Here is a 23,416-nt window from a genome sequence, read left to right as displayed (position 1 = left end):
AGGAGGATCAGCTATCTACTAACGAAGATTTGGTCTTTCTATATATGCGTATTCTGTGAAAGCCTTGCAGATAGTGCTGAACTGAGCAGTGCCCTAGAAGGCACGGTGGCGTCACGTCGTCAGGACAGCGGCGTGTCCACGGAAGGAGATAATAAATGCAGAGATACGAGCGGCCGACACCGCCTCTGCGGAGTCCACCTCACCTCCGCCTCTCTGACGTCAGCGGTAACGACGTGACAATAGAACGTCGGCGCCCTTCACTCCATTAACGGCGCCCCCTTTTTATCAGCGACCCTGTCACGTCATTGGTGCTGCCTACCTTTCTCCCTCAGGCGCGATTAAAAAAAGGAAAAGAAAAAAAAAAACAGAGACAGAACACCTAAAGGGGAAGAGTTTAAAGGATTTCGATTGTACCTGTCGCTTTCTTTACCACAAGCCCATACTACTTCAACCAATACCACCTTATTAATCTTTCACTCTAAGCAGCTCTCGGCGCGGTGGCTGACAGGACCAGCATTTCGTAAGAAGTTTCGGGTCGATTGATGACTCCGGACCGACATTCACCTGTTTATGTTCGCTGCCAACCTTAGTTTTCGGTACTGTATGCAAAGAGTATCGAACGTATCAATAAATTTAAATCATTTCGAACTTAATTACACACAACATTTCTACATCCTCCATTCATCGTGTTGGAACGCGGGAAGAATTGTTAAAATACCTCTGGACGTGCGGTATTTAGTCTAATTTTCTATTCATGCCCCCGATGGAAGCGATATGCAGGTGAATGACGACTATCTCTAGATCTTTCTCTTAATAGTGGTTCATGAAATTTTATACGCAGATGATCCAAAACATTATGACAACCTACTTAACAGCTTGTTTGATCATCTTTCCCGGCCGGAGTTGCCGAGCGGTTCTAGGCGCTACAGTCGGGAACCGCGCGACCACTACCGTCGCAGGTTCGAATCCTGCCTCGGGCATGGATGTGTGTAATGTCCTTAGGTTAGTTAGGTTTAAGTAGTTCTAAGTTCTAGGGGACTGATGACCTCAGAAGTTAAGTCCCGTAGTGCTAAGAGCCATTTTTTTATCATCTTTGAAACGAAATAAATCATTGCTTCTGCGTATCAGAAATCCGACAGTTTGTTGGTAAGTTTGTGGAGGTATCTGGCAGTAGACGTCTAGGTCATGTAATTCGCGTAAATAAGTGTGCGCGGTGATGGCGCCCGGTAGTGGCCCAGGCAGGTTCCATAGGATGTACATCAGGTGAATTTGGTCGCCAGACATCAATGTGAGTTCGCTATAATGCTCCTCAAACCACTGTAGCACGGTTCTGACTCGAAGACACGGACAATTATACTGCTGAAAGATGACATAGCCGTCGAGGAAGACATCAAGCATGAAGGGATGTACGTGGTTTGCAGCTGTCAGCGGGTATTCCAATACTACCATAGGTCCCATACAAGAGCAGGAGAATTTCTCCCATAGCATTATACTGCTCCCACACGCCTGCGTCCATGACATGCAGCATATTTCGAGTTGCTGTTCACCTCGTTTGTGGAGACGACCAGCGACATAGTGTAGAAAAAATGTGATTCAGTCGAAGAGCCGACACGTTTCCATTGATCGGCGGTCGAATCCGAATGGACCCGTGCCCACTGCAATCGTAATTGACGAAGCCATTGGGTCAACATGTGAACACGTAGGGGTGGTCTGCTGCGGAGCTCCTTGAACAGTGTGCTACGAAATACTTGTGCGTGCACCAGCAATGTGCTCTTTCGGCAGAGATGCCACAGATCACCATCCTACTTTACAGAGCAGACAAGCTCCGCACTCCACGTTCTGTGAAATCGTGGTCCAGCTAAAACATTCATATTTCTTTACGTACGACACGAATATGTAATAAAAAATGGGGGTTCCTATTTTTAAAAAACCAGTTGATATCCGTTTGACCTATGGCAGCGCCATCTAGCGAGCCAACCATAGCGCCATCTGGTTTCGCTCTTCAAGCTAGACGAGTTTCATCCTTTGTAGTTTTTTTCGTTTGATGCTTATTTCGTGAGATATTTGGCACGGTCACTATCAATGGACCACCCTGTATATTGTGCGTGCGATAGTACTGCCATCTGTACGTGTGCATATCGATATCCCGTAACTTTTGTCCCGCCGTGTATTCTCCACTGTAATATATTCGGCTGCTGACCTAATAACACAAGCCAATTTTCTCCGCGTCTGACATAAAATCTGCTTTTGATCTCATCAAGTGAAGACGTATGCAGCGGAGGCTATTAGTTGACACGATTCACTATGAGGATACGTGGTCAACTGTTTCAGAAAAGCCTTTTTTTGTGGTGAAGTATCAAGTAATCAGAGTCGCTACGTTAGACGAAAGTACTCGAGTGTTGATATTCTTCCAGATTTTTTACCAAAATCACAATTGTTGTTTTACTGCTCGTGGATGCGGCGGCAGCCCTCAGCAACGTGGTTTGAAGTTGCTGGAATTAAAGAAATATTCTGTTAAAATGAAACAGCACGTAGTTCAATAACATGAATTCTCAAATATTCGTAGTATTCCTATTACTTGTTGATTCACCTCCCTCCCTCACAGACTAAAATCATACTTAAACAGTCTAATGGAATTAATTGCAACAAAAAAGTTTAGTCGCTAATTCTCTTCAGGTGTTGGTGGAAGAAGGTAGGGCCACTGGGCCAAGGGGGTGGAGATAGGATGGGTGTGGTCTTCGGTTAAGATGTGAACACTATAATCCAAATATAATTATGAAAAGCAGATTCTCACCACGTTCACAGGCGCTTCATTGGGTATCAATGATGATTATCACGGTGTTCCCTGAAGTGTTCAAGACTGGTGAGTATCGTTTATAGGGCATAGTACACGAAGTGCCCAGCCAACTAAACTGTAATGTTTGGCCAACGGAAACATTCCCGATCCGGCTGTAACAAATGCGATGTCGTGATTATGTGAGGCGCTGTCCTGCTAATAAGAACCAGTTTCTATTTCGTCAAATTTCAAATGATGTTTTGGTCCCGACTTGAGAATCGATGTTTTCTGTGGCACAGGGAATTCGACAATGGTTGCTGAGCGGTCTCTGTGCAAGGTAGGCTAGGTTCAAATTTCTACGCTTCGGCACGGTGTTGGTGGCGAGTCCATACCACGTTGTCTGCACGAAGGTGACCATCATTCGATGGAAGACGTTGCTCCATACCTTGTCAAACTGAGCTGCGGAAAGTTGGTCCCTGGAAGGAGGGGAGGGGGGAGAGGAATGAACTGGATGAGGGCTAAGCAAAGCGTCGCACGTGAATGACGTGGGACTACATAGCACCTCTCGCCCTGTGGTTTCAGAGTTTGGTAGCAGACGGCAAAGTATTGTGGTACAAAATTAATAGCGACAGCCCGAGGCAGCGATGGGTCAATTCTGTGATGGAAGGATTCATAAAGATATTTAGTTATGCTGTCGTACTGATAATTTTGTACGCCTTTTTAAAGATAGTGGCAGTGCAGTGGTTTTCTGGATTTTTACAACCAAGTCCAAGTCTCCCTAACTTTTTGCGTGTGGCGAGGACTTTGAAAGGTACTTTGAATACATTGCATTGCCAGACGTACCAAGTTGTAGACGCCAGGACCTGCCTACGCAATATCCCTTTGGTATTTTGCACTGTAATGCGCCAGCTAATACTTATCATATCATTTGGGCAGGCAGTAAAGAATAAGTCCAGATGTTTCTGAATTTCAATTCATGATAATCAAGGGTGTTGCAGTTCGTGTGGAATTCGACCTACGGGTAAGACTGCAGCTATGCGTATGTTCGGCAGTGCAGTGTTACGCAGAATCTGTTGGACGAGCTGCGTGTCTCTGCCCTCTTGGAGTATCAATGTAGAGTCGTCTGCATAGGCACGGATCACTAATTAGAGGCCATATAGAGTCATGTCCGATAGTGCGTGGTGGATATGTCGTCGCAGGAGTTCCGTAGCGACCGCGAACAAACTAGCGGACAAAGGACAACCCAGTCGAAGTCATCTTTAAAAAGAGATTGGTTTCGCGAGCGTTTCGTTTATTTTTAATCTTGACTATGTGCCACAGGTACATGAAGCGGTGAGATGGGATGAAAACCGAGAACAGACATTGTTTGCAGTAGATTGTCATAATCTATTCGGTCATACGCTCTTTCTAGGTCTAAAAATGTGGTTGCGGCTGACGTGGTCGCCTGCCACATACTTACGGGTGATGGGCAAAAATATAGAAAGACCGCAGAGTAATATCTGCTTGAACATAAATACAGATGCTAGCCAAGCATGCAGGTTGCGCCATTGTATCTGGCCACGAACGTCACCTCCGCAATGTTCTCAGTACGTTGCAAATGTCAGTCACGGTCAGAACAGTGTCCTGTGTAGTTGCGATTGCATTACATCGGAGCTAAGTGCATCCGAATATAGGAAAATTGTTGGTGCTCCTATGGTGGGTGCTTCCAAAACCGAGGTAGCCGAAGTGTTTGGTGTTTCAATGGTCACCGTATCGAAGAGTTATACCGCATACTGGGAAAGCGGAGAAACCTCATCCTTAAGCCACTACGCGGACGGAAGTATGTGTCGAGTGATCGTGACGGGCGATCATTGAACACATCTACACCTACGTGATTACTGTGCCTGGCAGAGGGTTCAGTGAACCACCTTCAAGCTGTCTTCCTACCGTTCCACTCTCGAACGGCACGCGGGAAAAACGAGCAGTTGAATTTTTCTGTGCGAGCCCTGATTTCTCTTATTTTATCGTGATGATCATTTCTCCCTGTGCACGTGGGTGCCAACAGAACGTTTCTGCAATCTGAGGAGAAAACTTGTGCTTGAAATTTCACGAGAAGATCCCGTCGCAACGAAAAACGTCTTTGTTTTAATGATTGCCACTCCAATTCACGTATCATGTCTGTGACTCTATCTCCCCTATTTCGCGATAATACAAAACGAGCTGCCCTTCTTTGTACTTTTTCGATGTCATCCGTCAGTCTCACCAGATACGGATCCCACACCGCACAGCAATACTCCAGAATAGGGCGGACAAGCGTGGTGTAAGCAGTCTCTTTAGTAAAACTGTTGCACCTTCTAAGTGGTCTGCCAATGAATCGCAGTCTTTGGTTTGCTCTACCCGCAATATTATCTATGTGATCGTTCCAATTTAGGTTATTTGTAATTGTAATCCCTAAGTATTTAGTTAAATTTACAGCCTTCAGATTTGTGTGACTTATCGCGCCAATGTAGTCGAAATAAATCGGGTGATGCTGCGGGAATTAGATTAGGAAATTAGACGCTTAAAGTAGTAAATGAGTATTGCTATTTGGGGAGCAAAATAACTGATGATGGTCGAAGTAGAGAGGATATAAAATGTAGACTGGCAATGGCAAGGAAAGCATTTCTGAAGAAGAGAAATTTGTTAACATCGAGTATAGATTTAAGTGTCAGGAAGTCGTTTCTGAAAGTATTTGTATGGAGTGTAGCCATGTATGGAAGTGAAACATGGACGATAAGCAATTTAGACAAGAAGAGAATAGAAGCTTTCGAAATGTGGTGCTACAGAAGAAGGCTGAAGATTGGATGGGTAGAACACACAACTAATGAGGAGGTATTGAATAGAATTGGAGAGAAGAGAAATTTGTGGCACAACTTGAATAGAAGAAGGGATCGGTTGGTAGGGCATATTCTGAGGCATAAAGAGATTACCAATTTAGTATTGGAGGGCAGCGTGGAGGGTAAAAATCGCAGAGGGAGACGAAGAGATGAATACACTAAACAGATTGAGAAGGATGTCGGAGCCGGCCGCGGTGGTCGTGAATTGGAGTGGCAATCATTAAAACAAAGGCGTTTTTCGTTGCGACGGGATCTTTTCATGAAATTTTAATCACCAGTTTTCTCCTCCGATTGCGAAAACATTCTGTTGGCACCTACCTACATAGGGAGAAATGATCATTACGATAAAATACGGGAAACCAGGGCTCGCATAGAAAAATTTAAGTGCTCGTTTTTCCCGCGTGCCGTTACAGAGTGGAACGGTAGAGAGACAGCATGAAGGTGGTTCATTGAACCCTCTGCCAGGCACTTTATTGCGAATAGCAGAGTAATCACGTGGATGTAAATGTAGATGTTTCAGTTTGTTGTTAAGAGCACGCGTCAGCAGTTGAAAGTAGGAGTTTAAAAGGTAATCAGCCGCATGCTGCTCTATCGATGTACCCACAGTGTTGAGACGGGTGGAGCCATACAAGAATAACGGGAGACCGTAACGGATGTTGACCGAGCAGCGGCCGATTCCAAGACAGGTGCATCTGGTGCACCTGCCAGCCATCCATCAACGCGGCGTGGCCGCAGATTAGGACTGACCTGGCCAAGAAGGACCGGCCGCTGCGTCCAGACGGCGGGGCTGATGGATTGCCGGAGAGCCCCAGCACGGCCAATTCACTTAGCGCTACACGACGGCCGCAAGACGGAGCACCGTCTGGAGCCCTCGGGGAGACCTCGCCAGCTCCGCCACACCTGCGTGAGACCCAGACACGATCTGTCAAAAGATAGATCCTTTTTCTGGGATTAACGTCCTATCGGCATCGAAGTCATTACACAGAGCACCAACTCAGCTAGGCGACGGGGAAAAGGAAGCACAATAATGTTGTTTGTAGGAACCGTCATAGCGTTTGCCTTATGTGATTGATCGAGATAGGAAATTAAGTACCCTAATAAATACAGAGTCGATAACTAAAGTTCCAGTTTCAAAACGCTGTAGAAAGAGAAGCACTGCTCAGAAATATGTCAAATTTATACAGCACATTATTGACGCAGGGGAAACGTCACGGAAAAAACAAAAAAAAATTAACGAAAATTTTCTCACTAGTTGACGCTGGAAGCGTCATAAAGTAATTGGGTTCGGCTACAAATGGCAGATGAATCGCAATACTATGATTATGGTGTGAGTTGCTCATGAACGTTACTCGGCACATTGCAGAGAACGGTTCAGCATTTAAGTCAGCATTCAACAGTTCTAGCACTGTTTGTTAGGACCACAGTCTAACATATACAGTCGCGACACTCACTGCTGTGAAAATTGTTACTGTCTGTCAGTTGGTACTACACTAGCGCCCGAAGCCGCTAGAAAGCAGCCGTAAAATTGGAGTTTCTTTTTGGTTATGTTCCCAGTTACTTAGTCAAAGAGTTATTACATCCTTGCGTTCCAAGCATTAATAAATTATCAACAGACGTGAATGATCACGCAATACGTGTACAAACAGTCGTATATCCCCGGCTCAGTGACATAAGCTACAGCTTAATGATAAAGAAATACTATCTAAGATGCGTATAATTGCGGCTAACTCCTATGAAAACAAGAGAATACAAGCATATATTTCATGCATAAGAAGAATATATTTCCTTCCCTGTCTGTTCTTATTATGATAGGCATTTTTATTGACACCTAAGGACTTTGTAGGGAGCCTAATGTTTCGCACAGTCTTACACTTCAAGTGGCTTTCTAATACGTGAATATTTTTGTAAATGTAATTACTTTTGCTCCAAAAATGAATGTGTTGAAGATTCTTGCCGCTTGTGGCTCATGTGCAGCTACAATTGTTGAACTGGTTTCTTCTGTGTCGGGGAAACAGTTATATTGCTTTTGTTCTTTTATTATCAGTCTGTGTGGTTTTTCCTTCAGCTACAGTTGTGGTATTTTATGTGCTACGTTAAATAATTTAGGTATTGCATTCCATTCACGTTCCCTATGTTCCATATTCACTGAGTTGACTGGAAGTATAGTGAAGAAAACTTTGCGTTTTTGAGTAGATATACGACGTTTTGCTGCAAAAGGTCATGTCTTCTGCTGTTTACTAGTATTTTTTGTTCTTAAAGAACACGATATTCTCCAGTAAATATCTGTAGGTTACAAGAAAACAGTAAATAAACTGTTCTGTAATGTAGCGGTTCACACCTCCTAGGGTCGTCAGGAAACGCAAAAAAAAAAAAAAAAAAAAAAAAAAAAAAAAAAAAAAAAAAAAAAAAAAAAAAAAAAAAAAAAAAAGTTGTGTCTTCTTCTTGTTGGTGCTGCAATTTATTGCGCTACAGACGCTCCCGTTCGTGAAAAGCATACTACAGACCAATAGAAACAATTACGTTTCCCTTTTGGCTTTCGCAAGATCTCGGCGAACTCAACAGTATAACTTCCTGGCCGCTTGGTGCGCTGCAGTCACAGTGGGTAACAAAAACAGAGGCGGAGTGTCGCGACTATTATGTTAGACTGTGGTTAGGACGGTATTACACTATCACATTTCTTTGTCAAAGTTGATATGTCAAATGTTTATGTCAAAGAAATTTGATGGTTTAATACGAAACTTTGTCAAATCTCGCCTGTCGTCAAAGAAATATAATCAAATCTAGGGCTTCGACCATAGATACTAGTAGACTGGCCTTGCTGTGCAGAAGCAATAGGGCTGGTGTGGCTCCAACATAAACCACGTGACTGTTGGCAAAACGTGGCGGGATTTCAAATCAGCAGTCTGCCATCCTGTGTTTGTATCGTATTTTCCCCACAGTTCTCAATTGACTGCCAAACGCTTCCAACAAAAATTACTTTTTATTTGCGAAACATTATGCCAAAACTACATTTGACCTGGATTTGTTCACAGTGCCATTTATAAAATCTAACAAATACATCGAGCGCCACTCTGGTGCGCAGCGGGACGAAATTACCATAAACTATCGATTAAAGTAAAATTTCGTTAAATTCTTTTAAACAGTAAGAGTGGGCGCGTGTCAAAACTTTAAACATTGGATTCGCCGCGTTTTGAGCTCCAGTCACTTATAAAAGAAAATGGGATATGGGAATTATGTCAACTAGAGGTACCAAAATTTTCAGTATCAATTTTAGGTGTACTTCAAAGGTTCATTTCCCAATATTTTTACAAAAGTTTAAACTATCAGTTCAAAAAATGATATTTTTGATGAAAGGTGAGACTTTGAAGTTTCAGAAAATAATTTTGGAGCCTACATTTATTTAATAGTATTAGAAGGTAGAAAAAATTCTCTTAATGTGTCGACTATAGGTGATCTTACCCTATTGTAATCTCACTTGAATATACAACTCCTTGCTACCTGTAGGCTTTTAAGTGCCTCAAAATGAATAATGCATATACCAAAGTGAATATTGTGCACTGTAGTAAAAGATGTCAATTATGACTCCAGAAACACCTATAAAATTTCAACTGAAACAGTCGTTACAGCTCTCAATTTAACCAGGGCAGGCCATAAATTAAAAGTTCCAAGAGACTATGCAATGATTTTAATTTTTTAACAGGTATTTCATCACAGTTGATAAAAGCAATCTCAAGGAAAACTCTTTTCAAGGTTAAAACACTGTTGTCAACTTCTGTCTTAAGATAGTCATTCTGTGGGGAAACAAACTGCAAAATAATTCCCACAATGAACTGTGACAGTATATAATTTTTTAAGAAAACTATCTAAGGGACACTTCTCACTCCTAATATCGCAAAACTGTACTGACCCTCATCCGGATTAAGAGCTATTTTCCAGGGCACAAACAGGTTAGAGCTCATCTGCCAAAACAAAAACATTTGGCAGTCTCTCAGTACAATAAGAATAGGGGCTCTTATTTTAGAAAAATATTGCCTGTACAGTGATCTGATTTTGTTCTGACACTGTGTGGGATCGTGAGGAAATTTTTCCTTGCCTCTGCATAATAATCATGTGAGCATAAATCAAATAAAACTCCCCTTTAATTACATATTAATGATTATCATTGCAGTTTGTGAACAATTTGAATAGCTTACTACAAATGCAGCAGAAGACAATTAGTCAACCTAGATCTTAAAAACTCACTTTTTTAACAGACATTTTAGGCTTACCTTAGGAGTAACCTTTACAGATAGGAAAAGTTGGTCTTGCACTGAAAAGTGAGGTCTGTTTTCTGCAGAGTTCATAAACTGCCAATGCCATGCACAATGTCACATTTTCATGACGTTGTGTATCAAATTTTGGAAATTATTGCATATGAATGAAATATATATACCTGTACTTGCTTCACTCAAACAGCATTCCGAATTTCTTATTGCAAGCTTATGCGACAAATCCTTAGTACCTGGTGTCTGTAGTGGATGAATATTGCCAGAGGTGAACACTGTCCATTGCAGTAACAACTGAGATAATAGAAATACTTTTGTGCTTGACACTCCAATGATGTTTACAAACATGCACTACCGACACCATGCACAATCTCACATTTTCACTAAGTTTCTTAGCAAATTTTGAAAGCTGTTGCATATGAATGAAATATATGTACCTGTACATGCTTCACTCAGAGCCTACTGAATTTTGTATTACAATCTCATCTGACAAATCCTTACTACCTGGTGGCTATTACGTATCTATAGCAGACAATTTACCGAAGTGAACACAATCCATTGCACCAACTACAGTTGACTAAGAATCAGGAAACTGGTTTAAACTTTTACGTGAAACAACTTTTGGGGGTTTGAGTTTCCATAGATAACATGAAAAGAAATACATGTGGTTTCTTTCAAGTGCTTTTCTCATTTTAAATTTATTACACTTTTTTCTCAGTTGCTGCAAGTATTCAAAGAAAACTAACATCTCTTGGGAAAAAATAGATATTCAGAAAAAATTAACTCAATACTTTATTTCACAACATTATTTTATTTCTTACAAAATTTTATTTCACATTTTCTTTCTTACAACACAATATTTTCCAACAGATTTATTTCTTAAGCCCATATTCTAAGAGGGCAGAACAATGTTTAACAGATAAAAAGATATAGAAGACACTGACAAGAGAATAAATCTAGTAAAAATATAAGGGCCCAAACAAATTAACAACACAACATACAGACCTAGAAGGAACAAAAATATAAAAAAAGACAGTACATAAATATATATTCTGTTAAGAGCAAAAGTATATCTAGGTTTACATAAAACAAATGAATCCAATTGGTCTGAAAACAGAAGTAAAGTCCAAACATATATTGAAAAAGGCTTTGTGGATGCAGTACGGGCACTTAGAAAGGCTAAGAACTCCAGATACCTCTGTCTGTACTTTGTGTAGACATCAAGGTTCAAACATTAATAATAATAAACAACATAACCTTGGCAATTATTAACTCTAATGTAATAGGGATCAGGCATAGAATATTTAATGTCCCTTAAACAGCACAGTTTTTGTGTATAAACTCCTCACACAACCTTTCTGGAATGTTTCTGTCACAGACTTTCCAAAATGGTGATTTCTAATTTTAAAATACTCAAATAAAATTGATTTAATTAGAGCATTTCTGTGATTTTCTGTGGGCTCAAAGTCCATAATATGTTCATTGATGGATTGAAAAACACTACAATCAACAACTGAAACATGAAACAAGAACAAGCATGACATTTTTCTTTTGCAACATTCCCTTCGCCTGTTGCAACCGATAAGCTTGCTCTGCTGCTTTGCAAATTTTAATAACGTCAGCAGAAGGCGTAACTAAACCTCCCACATTCTTTCTTCTGATTAGTTCAATGTCACTGTCCACTGCCCCACACAAGGAATTTGCACATTCTACACAATGTACTGACTTAGTCAATTTACGCACAATGAATCCTGCTATGTATGCAACAACATTCCGTACATAATTTGATAGCTGTTCAAATGAGACAGCAGGAATGCTGCATGAGTGATCATGAGAGACTGATGCAACATCTAGGCCTAACTTCTCTGAATTACAATTGATAGCTGATGTAAATGGGTTAGATTGCATCACATCCAGTCCAGAAGATACACTGAGAATGGAACAATCTGCAGTATCCAAAGTAGATCCAAATTCTGACCCTCTTACCTGCTGATGGATAAGCAATCGTTTGTAGGCTGCTTTGAACTGAGCTGCTGTGGGATTGTTGTTATCACCACCATAGCTTCTGATTGAGCTGAAAAATGCCTCTATGTGGTCCTGTAGCAATATGTAAGGAAGAAATTTAGCTTTGGTTGAGAGCTATCTATGAGGGAAACATATAATTTTCTTAGGCTCTGTATACATACAAAAAAGCCAAGGAAACCAGTCTTTCTGTTAGTATACAAAATAGATGGCCCATTAGCCTCAAGTCTCAGCTCCTTAATATATTTTTCCACTTCATCAAGAAATGGTAAAATATGGCCAGCTGTTTGCATTGACAGAGGTGATTTATACCCTTTGGACAGGAGATTCCTACTATTGAAACAACCAAAAAGGTTGTTCATTGTCCTTATAAATTTAACTGTATGTTCACATCATTTAAAGTCAGCTAGTTGCTAATCTTTGTCATGGAATTCTAGAGCATTAGCTACACTACCACTAAATGTTTGCACAGCAATCCTTACATTCATTTTATGACGATACCACTCAACGTGTTTTGTTCTTACTTTTGTAGCAGCCAGAAGTTTCTCTTCTTTTTGCAGCTCATGTAATTTTAATACATAATCCCATTTTATTGTATTTCTGTTTCCATCGAAAATGACACCTTTACCAGCTAATGTATTGCGTATTAACTTGAACATGTGACACAGATCAAGGAATACGCAAACATCATCCTTACATAGAGGGTGTTTTAAAAAAGATTTCATTCTGCACGTTGAAAGGCAGGCCCCTAGCTCGTCTACCATTGCAGTGTTTACGTGAGCACCATCAAAAGTAACAGAAATTACTTCTACTCCAGCATCATATGTAAATTTCAAAGCCTCCTTAAGTAGGTTTGATTTTTTAACAGGACCCAGGCCATTGACTAAAAAGTAGCCAATTGGAATTTTCCATGAACCATTAACAGCAGTCAACATGAATGTTAATACCTCATTTGCAACAGGCAGATTGTCATTGTCAAGATCTGCACCATAATCTATGTAACCAATAAACTTATTTCCACAAAATTCAACATGCTTCCTTATGGCAATCTCATCAAATGACAATGCACAAAGCAATTTCTTAGCTTTGCCAATGAGTTCCTGACTCTTTATTCTAAGCGCTATTGCTGCTTCTTTACTGAAACCAGGATCCCCATCAACAACACTGTACCATTTTCTTAATATTCGTGGATGTGGCAGTGATGTTTTAAAATTTTTCCTTACATAGCTATATGCCTTGCTACTGTAAAAATTTAGTGTTAGAGCAAAGGTCCGAAGAGCTGCTGGATACATATTTGCTTCTTTACCTTTACTGACACGTTGTAGCAACTCCAAAGAACCAGGTGGCAGCATCTGATAGCAAAAAGCCACATCATTTAAGAATAAGTATTCCAACCTGCAATCAGTCATACATTTTAAAAATGACAGGCATTGTAAATATACTTACCTTTAGAAAATTAGCCAGGGATTCATTTATATCACGATTATTTTCAAGATTATTTATCAAAGATCTCAAAGACAAGACTTTCTTCTTCATCCCACGAAATGACCGCTGCAAATTCTCTAACTTTCTGGCTTTGATGCTAATCTGCCGTCTTGCCACAAACCGCTATTCGAAAAGTCCCCAATATACCTGAAACTTTTGTTTTTCAGGGTGTTCGTTTCCATATCGCATAACGTCACTGTAAACAAAACAAAAATGCATGTTTTGAGGTATAATTTGTGGGCGAAGCATGTCCGAAATGGCACTTAACGTAACGTGCTACAGCTCTAATACAATATTTTACTAACTCGCAGTTGTCACACACATGCTAACAACATTCAGACTTACAGGCATTGGAAGCACAGATTTCAGAAGACGAGGCATCATCTAACGAACGCCTTCTAGTGTGTGACTTACGGAGCTTAGGCCTCTTCGATTTCATATGCTCCGGAAAATCGAAAAGTGTCGGGATAGCATCACTACTTAGCCAATTCCCTCCAGTCTTAGCACTATAAAAACATCAGGTTTAAAAATGACAGACATCGTAAATACAAATTATAAATATACATTGTAAATAATAACTAACCTATCAAAACATTTCTCCTCGAAGTGCGTGGAGCAAAGGCGCGTATGTGCAGATGGCTTAAAGTTTTTTCGCTTCAGGGCCTGTATCCAAAGCTGCCTTCGGTTTTCATCCTTAGGGAACCTATGAGTAGGAACAAGAAACAGTTATACTTACTTCTGTAATCGAATTATCACAGATACTTTCCAAAATGTAGTATGAGTCTGACTTTACAGGCACCACTTTCAACACTTTAATTTACGTGTAAGTGTAAAAAACATATAAAAGTCACTTCAGCAGATTTCAATAAACGCATCTGCACTATCATAGAAACACTTACACGTGAAATGTAATGCCATTTCCCCCGACAAAACGCTGAATACAGCCATAAGCGCAACACGAAACAACCATGTTTTGCCAACATTCACGTGACTTCACTCCAGAGATGTCGGAGCTACGAAAATGACGTCATGGCCAGTCTATTATATTTATGGTCGAAGATCTAGGGTCTTGCCGTAGATTTGATCACAAAAGTCGTTCGTCTTCCGTTCACTGCAATGTACAATGTAACCGCTTGGAGCTCTGTAGTGTGCTAGTATACATTTCTTCAAAGTTGGTGTGTTCCTTCGACTTTTTTTTATATAAACTTGCTTCGACTGGGGTTCGAGGTGAGTAAGGGACACATTGCATGCTATTAATTGTGTTGATGGGCAGGCGACTTCACGTCCAAAATCACCGCTACAGTCATCCACCTCTACATCTGGAAACATCCAGGCAGCTTTCCAGCAAGCCGGAATAGAGAATGTGGTTACACTCTAAAACCAAATTCTTTCTTAGCTTTCCATTCTACTTTGTCTATTTTTGAACTCTGGGTGCCGCAAGTTAAAAAACGCTTCATCTGTTTCGTACTTATTAATTTTGTGGTTGTTGGAACACTAATTCCATTACTTAAATCATTCAAAAATAAAGTTAGTTCTTATTGCCCATATAGCGTACGAAACATTTATTTACCTTCACATATTCCCTCTTCAGTGCTTCATAAATCGCTTCACACGTTTCTGGAAATATTTTGGCTAATGTACAATGTGATATTAGAGTGCTGTGTTGTAAAGAGAGGTAGCTCTCTCGCCTGTCTTCTGCACATATAGCATTTCTCAAGAGAGTATTCTGTTCTGTAATATGATAAGGCACTTTACTGAGCAAATACTGAAATACACTCTCATTCATTCGTAAGTAATTTATATATAAGACTTGACGTCCTCCACTTGCAGCTCTCGTAACAAATTTTGCTGAATGCTTTTACTATCTCGACGTAATACCTATGGCTTCATCCAAATATGTTTCCTTCTTTCCGCCGCTTTTCTTCCAAGTACGCACACAATGCAATTGTGGTACTCATCTGCAGCGCATAATAAGTTGTTGTCCGCCATCTTGAAATTTGACGAAAAATATGACGACAGTGTAATACCCTTTTTAAGCGCCAAGTCAAAGATTTTTGTCAAAGAAATTTGACGAATATTTGACCATATTTCTTTGTCAAGGAAATATGGTAGCTTAATACTGGCCTTAGGTATGCCCACCCACCACGGTAAGATCATATCAGATCGTATGGGGAAAAACGGTTGTTAACTGTGCCAAAGCCAAAAACCGCCTAAAAAGCAACAATGAAATAGGTTTTTAACGGTCGTAAGACTGGCGGGAGACAATTTCAGTATGCTGTCCAGTGTCTTCTGTCACAAGTTGAAATTGAGAAGTAGTACGTTCCACGACTGATCCCCAATGTCATAGGATCTAATTCAGAATGCGTTGTGCAATGCGTGGCATCAATTCAGCTACGTTTGTAATCAAAACACTGAACACAACGTCTTTCAGATAATCCCACAGCCAGACGTCACATGGACTAAAATCAGGTGGCCTGGACGACCAGACTGTAGGGAAATGACGGCTGATACCAGGGGTACCGGTATGAAATGAGCGTTTTTTTTGTGAAAATGAAACACTAATTTTGAATTGAAAGGAAAAACATTTTATTCAAAGTACTGACCATTGCTTTCTATACATGAAACACTAATTTTGAATTGAAAGGAAAAACATTTTATTCAAAGTACTGACCATTGCTTTCTATACCTTTCTGGCAATTTGTGGACACCACGCCAATAGAAATGTTCGTCTTTTGAAGCAAACCAGACACCCAATTTTCGACTTCTCGAAGTGTTCCTCAGCCAATGCGTGTCCCATTGATGAAAGCAAATGGTAGTCGGAAGAGGCCAAGTCTGGTGAATACGGCGGGTGGGGTATTAGCTCCCAGCCAAGTGTTTTGATTGTATCCTGAACCAGTTTTGCTTTGTGTGCAGGTGCATTGTCGTGTAAAAAAATTACTTCGCCATGTCTTCTGGCCCATTCTGCTCTTTTTTCGATCAATTCATAGCTCAAACTGATCATTTGTTGTCTGCAGCGATTAGTATTCACAGTTTCACCGGGTTTTAGAAGCTCGTGATACATCACACCTTTCTGATCCCACCAAACACAGAACATTGTCTTCTTGCCGAATCGATCTGGTTCAAAAAATGGTTCAAATGGGTCTGAGCACTATGGGACTTAACATCTGTGGTCATCAGTCCCCTAGAACTTAGAACTACTTAAACCTAACTGTGACCGTAGCGGTCACGCGGTTCCAGACTGAAGCGTCTAGAACCGCTCGGCCACAACGGCCAGCGAATCGATCTGGTTTTGGAGTCGATGTTGATGGTTGTCCCGGATTATCCCATGATTTTTCCCGTTTAGGATTCTTAAAATAAATCCATTTTTCGTCGCCAGTAACAATTCGATGCAAAATTGTTTTTCTTTCATGTCCTTGAAGCATAATTTGACAAATGGTTTTTCGGTTTTCCATCTGTCTTTCATTCAATTCATGTGGCACCCATTTTCCACACTTTTGGACCTTTCCCATAGCTTTCAAACGGTCACAAATTGTTTGTTGTGCAACATTTAGCATTGCTGCCATTTGCTTCTGACTCAAAGTATCCTCTTCATCCAATATTGCTTGCAATTCGGCGTCTTCGAACTTTTTTGGTGGTCTTCCACGTTCTTCATTTCTTACATCAAAATCATTATTTCGGAACCGTTGAAACCATTTTTTGCATGTTGCTTCTGATAGATCATGATCACCATATGCCTCGACAAGCATTCGATGCGACTCTGCAGCAGTTTTTTTCAAATGAAAACAAAAAATTAATGCTTTCCGCAAATCATCACTTTCTGGTACAAAATTCGACATCGTTAACCCGATGAAAACATATGATGATGTTTGTTCCATGACTTGATGTATATTAATATCTTTGACATATGTCATACCAACCTAACAAAAAAACATTAAGGCTCGTTCACAACAAATGTTCCCTATCGACACATTTGTATCTTAACGCTCATTTCATACCGGTACACCTGGTAATTGTAGCATTCCCAAAATTTCACTGCAGCAACTGCTCCACTTGCTGTGCAATGTGCGGAGGAGCGCCATCTTGCAAAACAAGTCACAAATCGACGCCGCTGAAGAATTGGAATGACTGGTGTGCAGTGGAGTCTCATAGCTTTTACCAGTGATGGTGCAGGTAACAGGACAGACAGGAACCATCTCCTCAACAAAATATTGTCCTACGATAAAACAACGCGATCAACCCGCAGCACACAGCTACCTTTGCTGAATGAAGTGATACCGGTTGATGTGCATGCGGATTTTAGTTGCCCATATTGTGCAGTGCTGCGTATTTACATGTCCTTGAAGACGAAAATGGGCTTCATCTGTCCACATAGTGTTCCATGGCTATTCATTGTCAAGCTCCATACGAGCAAGAAATTCCAGAGCGAACGTTCGTCTTGCTGGCAAGTTAGGAGGAAGAAACTCCTCACTATGGGTGATTTTGTATGGACAGCAATGCATGATGTTTCGTAGGATTTTATGCGCCGAGTTTGTAGGCATGTTCAACGTTCGAGCAATTCCCCATGCACTGCATAATAGCACACCAGCTCTCGACCCCTCCCGCAATGCTACGGCTACATCTTCGACAGACGTCGGATCAACTGTTTTTTCCCTCTGCCTAAATTTTCGAATTCTTTAATCATTTTCTACATAGCCACTTGTTGACCAGTCTGGTGTGGCAATAGAAAACAGCAAAAGTAAAGGTGAAATATGAAAATTCGCGTTCAAGAAATCATTCACGCAGGAGGATCGTACAAGCTTACCGTCGTCTGACCATCGCACAGAGTCCCTTATGGACGACATAGAGATAAGCATCCCTGGCGTAAAGAAACAACTGGGAGAGTAGAAAACAAATGAGGCGCCAGGTCCTGATGCAATCCCAATTCGATTTTACAGAGAGTACTATGGGCATTGACCCCGTGCTTAGTTTGCATTTATTGCGAATTTTTATGCGAACGGAAAATCCCAAGCCATTGGAAAAAAGCGCAGATACAGAGTTGCATTGCTGTAGAATTCTTGGACATATTCTAAGCTCGAATATAATTACCGTGAGACAGAAAAGCTTCTGTCCATGATTCAGCACGGATTTAGAAACCATCTCTCACGGAAACTCAGCTTGCCCTTTCTCTTGTGAACCGTGGATGAACGGAAACAGGGCGATTTCATTTTCCTAGACTTCCGAAAAGCATCTGACGCTGCGATCCACAGCAGAGTACTGACGAAGGTACGAGCTTGCGGAATAGGTTCCCAGATAAGTGAATGGCTCATAGACTTCTTAAGCAACAGAACGCAGTACCACAAACTGCGACATTGTCGCGAGAAAACAGTGACCCGTATATGTTTCCTTTAATTTACGTCTATAGTCACAAACTTTTTGTTAACAGATTACCGGTTTCGGTCTTCAATGACCATCATCAGATCTGCATCAAAAATGGGAAAAACATAAATATACTCGCAAACTGTCTACAGCTTAAGAACAATACATAGACCATAATGAAAACTAGTAGTGACAAAATTTACATTTGTCCGGTTTAAATATGAAGAGGCATACCTGTTTCATAAAAAGATTCTTCTCTTGCAACGGAGTGTCGCAGGGTGCGAGGGGCCCTCTGCCGGTCACGTTCCTCCAACCACTTCCCGCCTGCGCGGAATTCTGGCGTTAACGCTAACAGAGGGCGCTGACTATGTGCAGCACTATGTTTTCTTTCATTTGTGGCTACTTTAGCGATTTGTTTTATGGTTGCTTAATATTACTCGGTGCACTATCAACGGTGTTTAATATTTGTCATTATCTAGAATATTGGCACTAGAACACATGTCAACCACTGTTTCTTAACTCTTCCTTTTTTTAACAATCTTACTTTTGTCGTGTTCTTCTTTTATTGCTTTTTATTACTATAATGGCTTTTATACGTTATAAGCTTATTACAGACTTCAACCATTGTACCCCCCATTATTTTCGCTGTTTCAATTAATTATTGAACGCTAATGTATGCCGACATTAGCGACATCTGGTGAACTTACAACACAAACATCTTGTGGCTACTGTACGGCAGCTTGTTTTAAACAGTAGTGCTACAGACAACATGGCTCATGCATGTGATGTTATTTATATGGTTTTGACGATGCATCTGCTGATTCCGCATTTAACATTTGACGATGCCACTATGGCTGCAGTACAGTAGGACTTTGTTTTTTTATGAAACAGGTATGCCTCTTCATATTTAAAGCGCACAAATGTAAATTTTGTCAGTACTCCTTTTCATTGTGGCCTATGTATTGCTCTTAAGCTGTAGACAGTTTGCGAGTGTATTTATGTTTTTCCCATTTTTTGCTGCAGATCTGATGGTGGTCATTGAAGACCGAAACCGGTAATCTGTTAACAAAAAGTTTGTGACCATAGACGTAAATTAAAGGAAACTTAGAACCCAGTACGTTGTGATCGACGGTGAATATTCATCAAAGAGGAGGGTATCGTCAGGGCTGTCCCAGAGAAGTGTCGTAGGACCACTGTTGTTCTCTGTATACATACGTGATCTGACGGACAGGATGTTCAGAATTTGCAGCTGTCGGCTGTTTGCTGATGACACTGTGGTGTATGGGAAGGTGTCCTCGTTGACTTGCCATTCTATATTCACGAAGGTGCAAAGCTGGTACTTTTATGATACAAGTATAGCTCTTACACCCAACAGACAAGAATTAACTGGTGAAATTGTAAACGATGTTTTTCAGAAAATCATTAAGTGGTTCTCTGCAAATGGGCTCTCCTTAAACTTTGACAAAACACAGTGTATACAGTTCCACACATTAAATGGAATAACACCATTAATAAATATAGACTTCGATCAGAAATCGGTAGCTAAGGTAGAATATTCAAAATTTCTAGGTGTATGCATTGATGAGGGGTTGAACTGGAAAAAACACACTGAGGATCTGCTGAAACGTTTGAGTTCAGCAAATTTTGGCGATATACATCTGAGTAAATTAGCTTACCAAGCCTATTTTCATTCTCTGGCATCATATTCTGGGGTAACTCATCATTGAGTAAAAGAGTGTTCATTGCACAAAAGCGTGTAATCAGAATAATTGCTGGAGCTCATCCCAGATCATCCTGCAGACACTTATTTAAAGAGCTAGAGATCTTCACTGTAGCCTCACAATATATATATTCACTTATGAAATTTTTTATTAACAATCCGAATGAATTCAAAAGTAATAGCAATGTACATGGCTACAAACTAGGAGAAAGGACGATCTTCACTACTCAAGGTTAAATCTAACTTTGGCTCAGTAGAGGGTAAATTATGCTGCCACAAAAGTCACTTACCTAATAGCATCAAAAGTCTGACAGATAGCCATATAGTATTTAAAAGGAAATTAAAAGAATTTCTTAATGACAATTCCTTCTACTCATTAGATGAATTTTTTGATATAGTAAGTGGGTAATTTCTCCACCCCCCCCCACCCCCACCCCCCAAAAATATATTAAGTGTCATGTTATATTTTGTGTAATTTAATATCTTGTATAGACACCTTTTATTAACCTGACACGTTCCACATCATTACGATGTGTTGTATTCATGATCTGTGGAACAAGTACTAATCTAATCTAGTGATTGTAGTAGTAGGCCGAACAGATCTCGAGGAGAAAAAATCAGGACACTTGTGCTTATACTTAACTTCACAACTACACTTACGCTTATCTTTCTTGTCAGTTACTATGATATTTTGAAATCGACAATAAGTCTGGGATGATTCAGCAGCTGAGAAACCCATAACAAGAATGTATCTTCGTTTTGTGAATTGGAAAGGCAAGTGTAAGTACATTACAGACAAATAAAATTCTTTTCTTCAGAAATAAAAAAAGACTGATAAATACTTTTCATTATAATAGCCCGGATATACCGGGTGATCGAAAAGTCTGTATAAATTTGAAAACTGAATAAATCACGGAATAATGTAGATAGAGAGGTACAAATCGATTGGCTCTGAGCACTATCGGACTTAATATCTGTGGTCATCAGTCCCCTAGAACTTAGAACTATTTAAACCTAACTAACCTAAGGACATCACACACATTCATGCCCGAGGCAGGATTCGAACCTGCGACGGTAGCGGTCACGCGGTTCCAGACTGAAGCGCCTAGCACCGCACGGCAACATCGGGCGGCGTACCAATTGACACGCATGCTTGGAATGACATAAAGTTTTATTAGAACCAAAAAAATACAAAAGTTCCAAAAATGTCCGACATATGGCGCTTCATCTGATCAGAATAGCAATAATTAGCATAACAAAGTAAGACAAAGCAAAGGTGATGTTCTTTACAGGAAATGCTCAATATGTCCACCATCATTCCTCAACAATAGCTGTAGTCGAGGAATAATGTTGTGAACAGCCCTGTAAAGCATGTCCGGAGTTACGGTGAGGCATTGGCGTCGGATGTTGTCTTTCAGCATCCCTAGACATGTCGGTCGATCACGATACACTTGCGACTTCAGGTAACCCCAAAGCCAATAATCGCACGGACTGAGGTCTGGGGACCTGGGAGGCCAAGCATGACGAAAGTGGCGGCTGAGCACACGATCACCACCAAACGACGCGCGCAAGAGACCTTTCACGCGTCTAGCTATTTTTTGTTCTAATAAAACCCCTTGTCATTCCAAGCATGTGTGTCAATTTCTACCTGTCTATCTACATTATTCCGTGGTTTATTAAGTTTTCAAATGTATACAGACTTTTTAATCACCCAGTACACTGATGAGCCAAACCACTATCACCACTGCCGTGACTGTATTTATTAGACTGTGACTGAACATTTACCGTAATTCGCGCCATGTGGTCGGCATCGAGTCGAACGTTGGATATATATCGATAGGGGTTCGCACGATCGATAGGGAATCTTTCTAGGATATCACCGACTTGGTTTAGTGTATAAACAAATAACAAGTTGTTAGTTTTCATTTTAGAAAATCTGACAGCCTTAACGTAAACGTATCTTTACGGACGCCTGTGATCGTGTTGTGTTGTGAAATGCTGCAGGTGTGAGCGCGCGGCCCGGCCTCAGCCTGAACTTGGGCGGCGGCGACGCGTCGTCGTCCGCATCGCCTCTTCGACGGCCAGCGCTGTCGCTCGACCTGCCGGCGGGAGTCGCGGCGCAGCCGGGCTCCATCGACGTCTCCTTACCGCTCGAGAGGCAGGGGTGCGTATTACCTTGCCTTTTGGATAGGGTGGATAGCAATGTGCGGCTGTTTGCTGATGATGCTGTGGTGTACGGGAAGGTGTCGTCGTTGAGTGACTGTAGGGGGATACAAGATGTGTTGGACAGGATTTGTGATTGGTGTAAAGAATGGCAGCTAACTCTAAATATAGATAAATGTAAATTAATGCAGGTGAATAGGAAAAAGAATCCGTAATGTTTGAATACTCCATTAGTAGTGTAGCGCTTGACACAGTCACGTCGATTAAAAAATGGTTCAAATGGCTCTGAGCACTATGGGACTCAACTGCTGTGGTCATAAGTCCCCTAGAACTTAGAACTACTTAAACCTAACTAACCTAAGGACATCACACACATCCATGCCCGAGGCAGGATGCGAACCTGCGACCGTAGCGGTCACGCGGTTCCAGACTGTAGCGCCTAGAACCGCACGGCCACTGCGGCCGGCACGTCGATTAAATATTTGGGCGTAACATTGCAGAGCGATATGAAGTGGGACAAGCATGTAATGGCAGTTGTGGGGAAGGCGGATAGTCGTCTTCAGTTCATTGGTAGAATTTTGGGAAGATGTGATTCATCTGTAAAGGAGACCGCTTATAAAACACTAATACGACCTATTCTTGAGAACTGCTCGGGCGTTTGGGATCCCTATCAGGTCGGGTTGAGGGAGGACATAGAAGCAATTCAGAGGCGGGCTGCTAGATTTGTTACTGGTAGGTTTGATCATCACGCGAGTGCTAAAGGAAATGCTTCAGG

The 23,416-nt window shown here is 41.0% G+C and overlaps 1 protein-coding gene across 1 annotated transcript in view; it reads left to right on the top strand.

Moving 5' to 3' along the window:
• Positions 1–23,416, top strand: part of LOC124709036 (SH2 domain-containing adapter protein B) — a 134,194-nt gene that overhangs the window by 99,092 nt on the left and 11,686 nt on the right. Inside the window, exon 12 of the mRNA XM_047240683.1 lies at positions 22,483–22,642. Within this exon, the coding sequence (XP_047096639.1) occupies positions 22,483–22,642 (160 nt within the window). The remainder of the gene's footprint in view (positions 1–22,482; positions 22,643–23,416) is intronic.

This window comes from Schistocerca piceifrons, chromosome 7 (genome assembly GCF_021461385.2).
Source record: "Schistocerca piceifrons isolate TAMUIC-IGC-003096 chromosome 7, iqSchPice1.1, whole genome shotgun sequence".
NCBI classification, from domain to species: Eukaryota; Metazoa; Arthropoda; class Insecta; order Orthoptera; family Acrididae; genus Schistocerca; species Schistocerca piceifrons.
The sequence above is the reverse complement of the archived record's forward strand: the minus strand, read 5'-3'. Positions and strand labels throughout refer to the sequence as shown.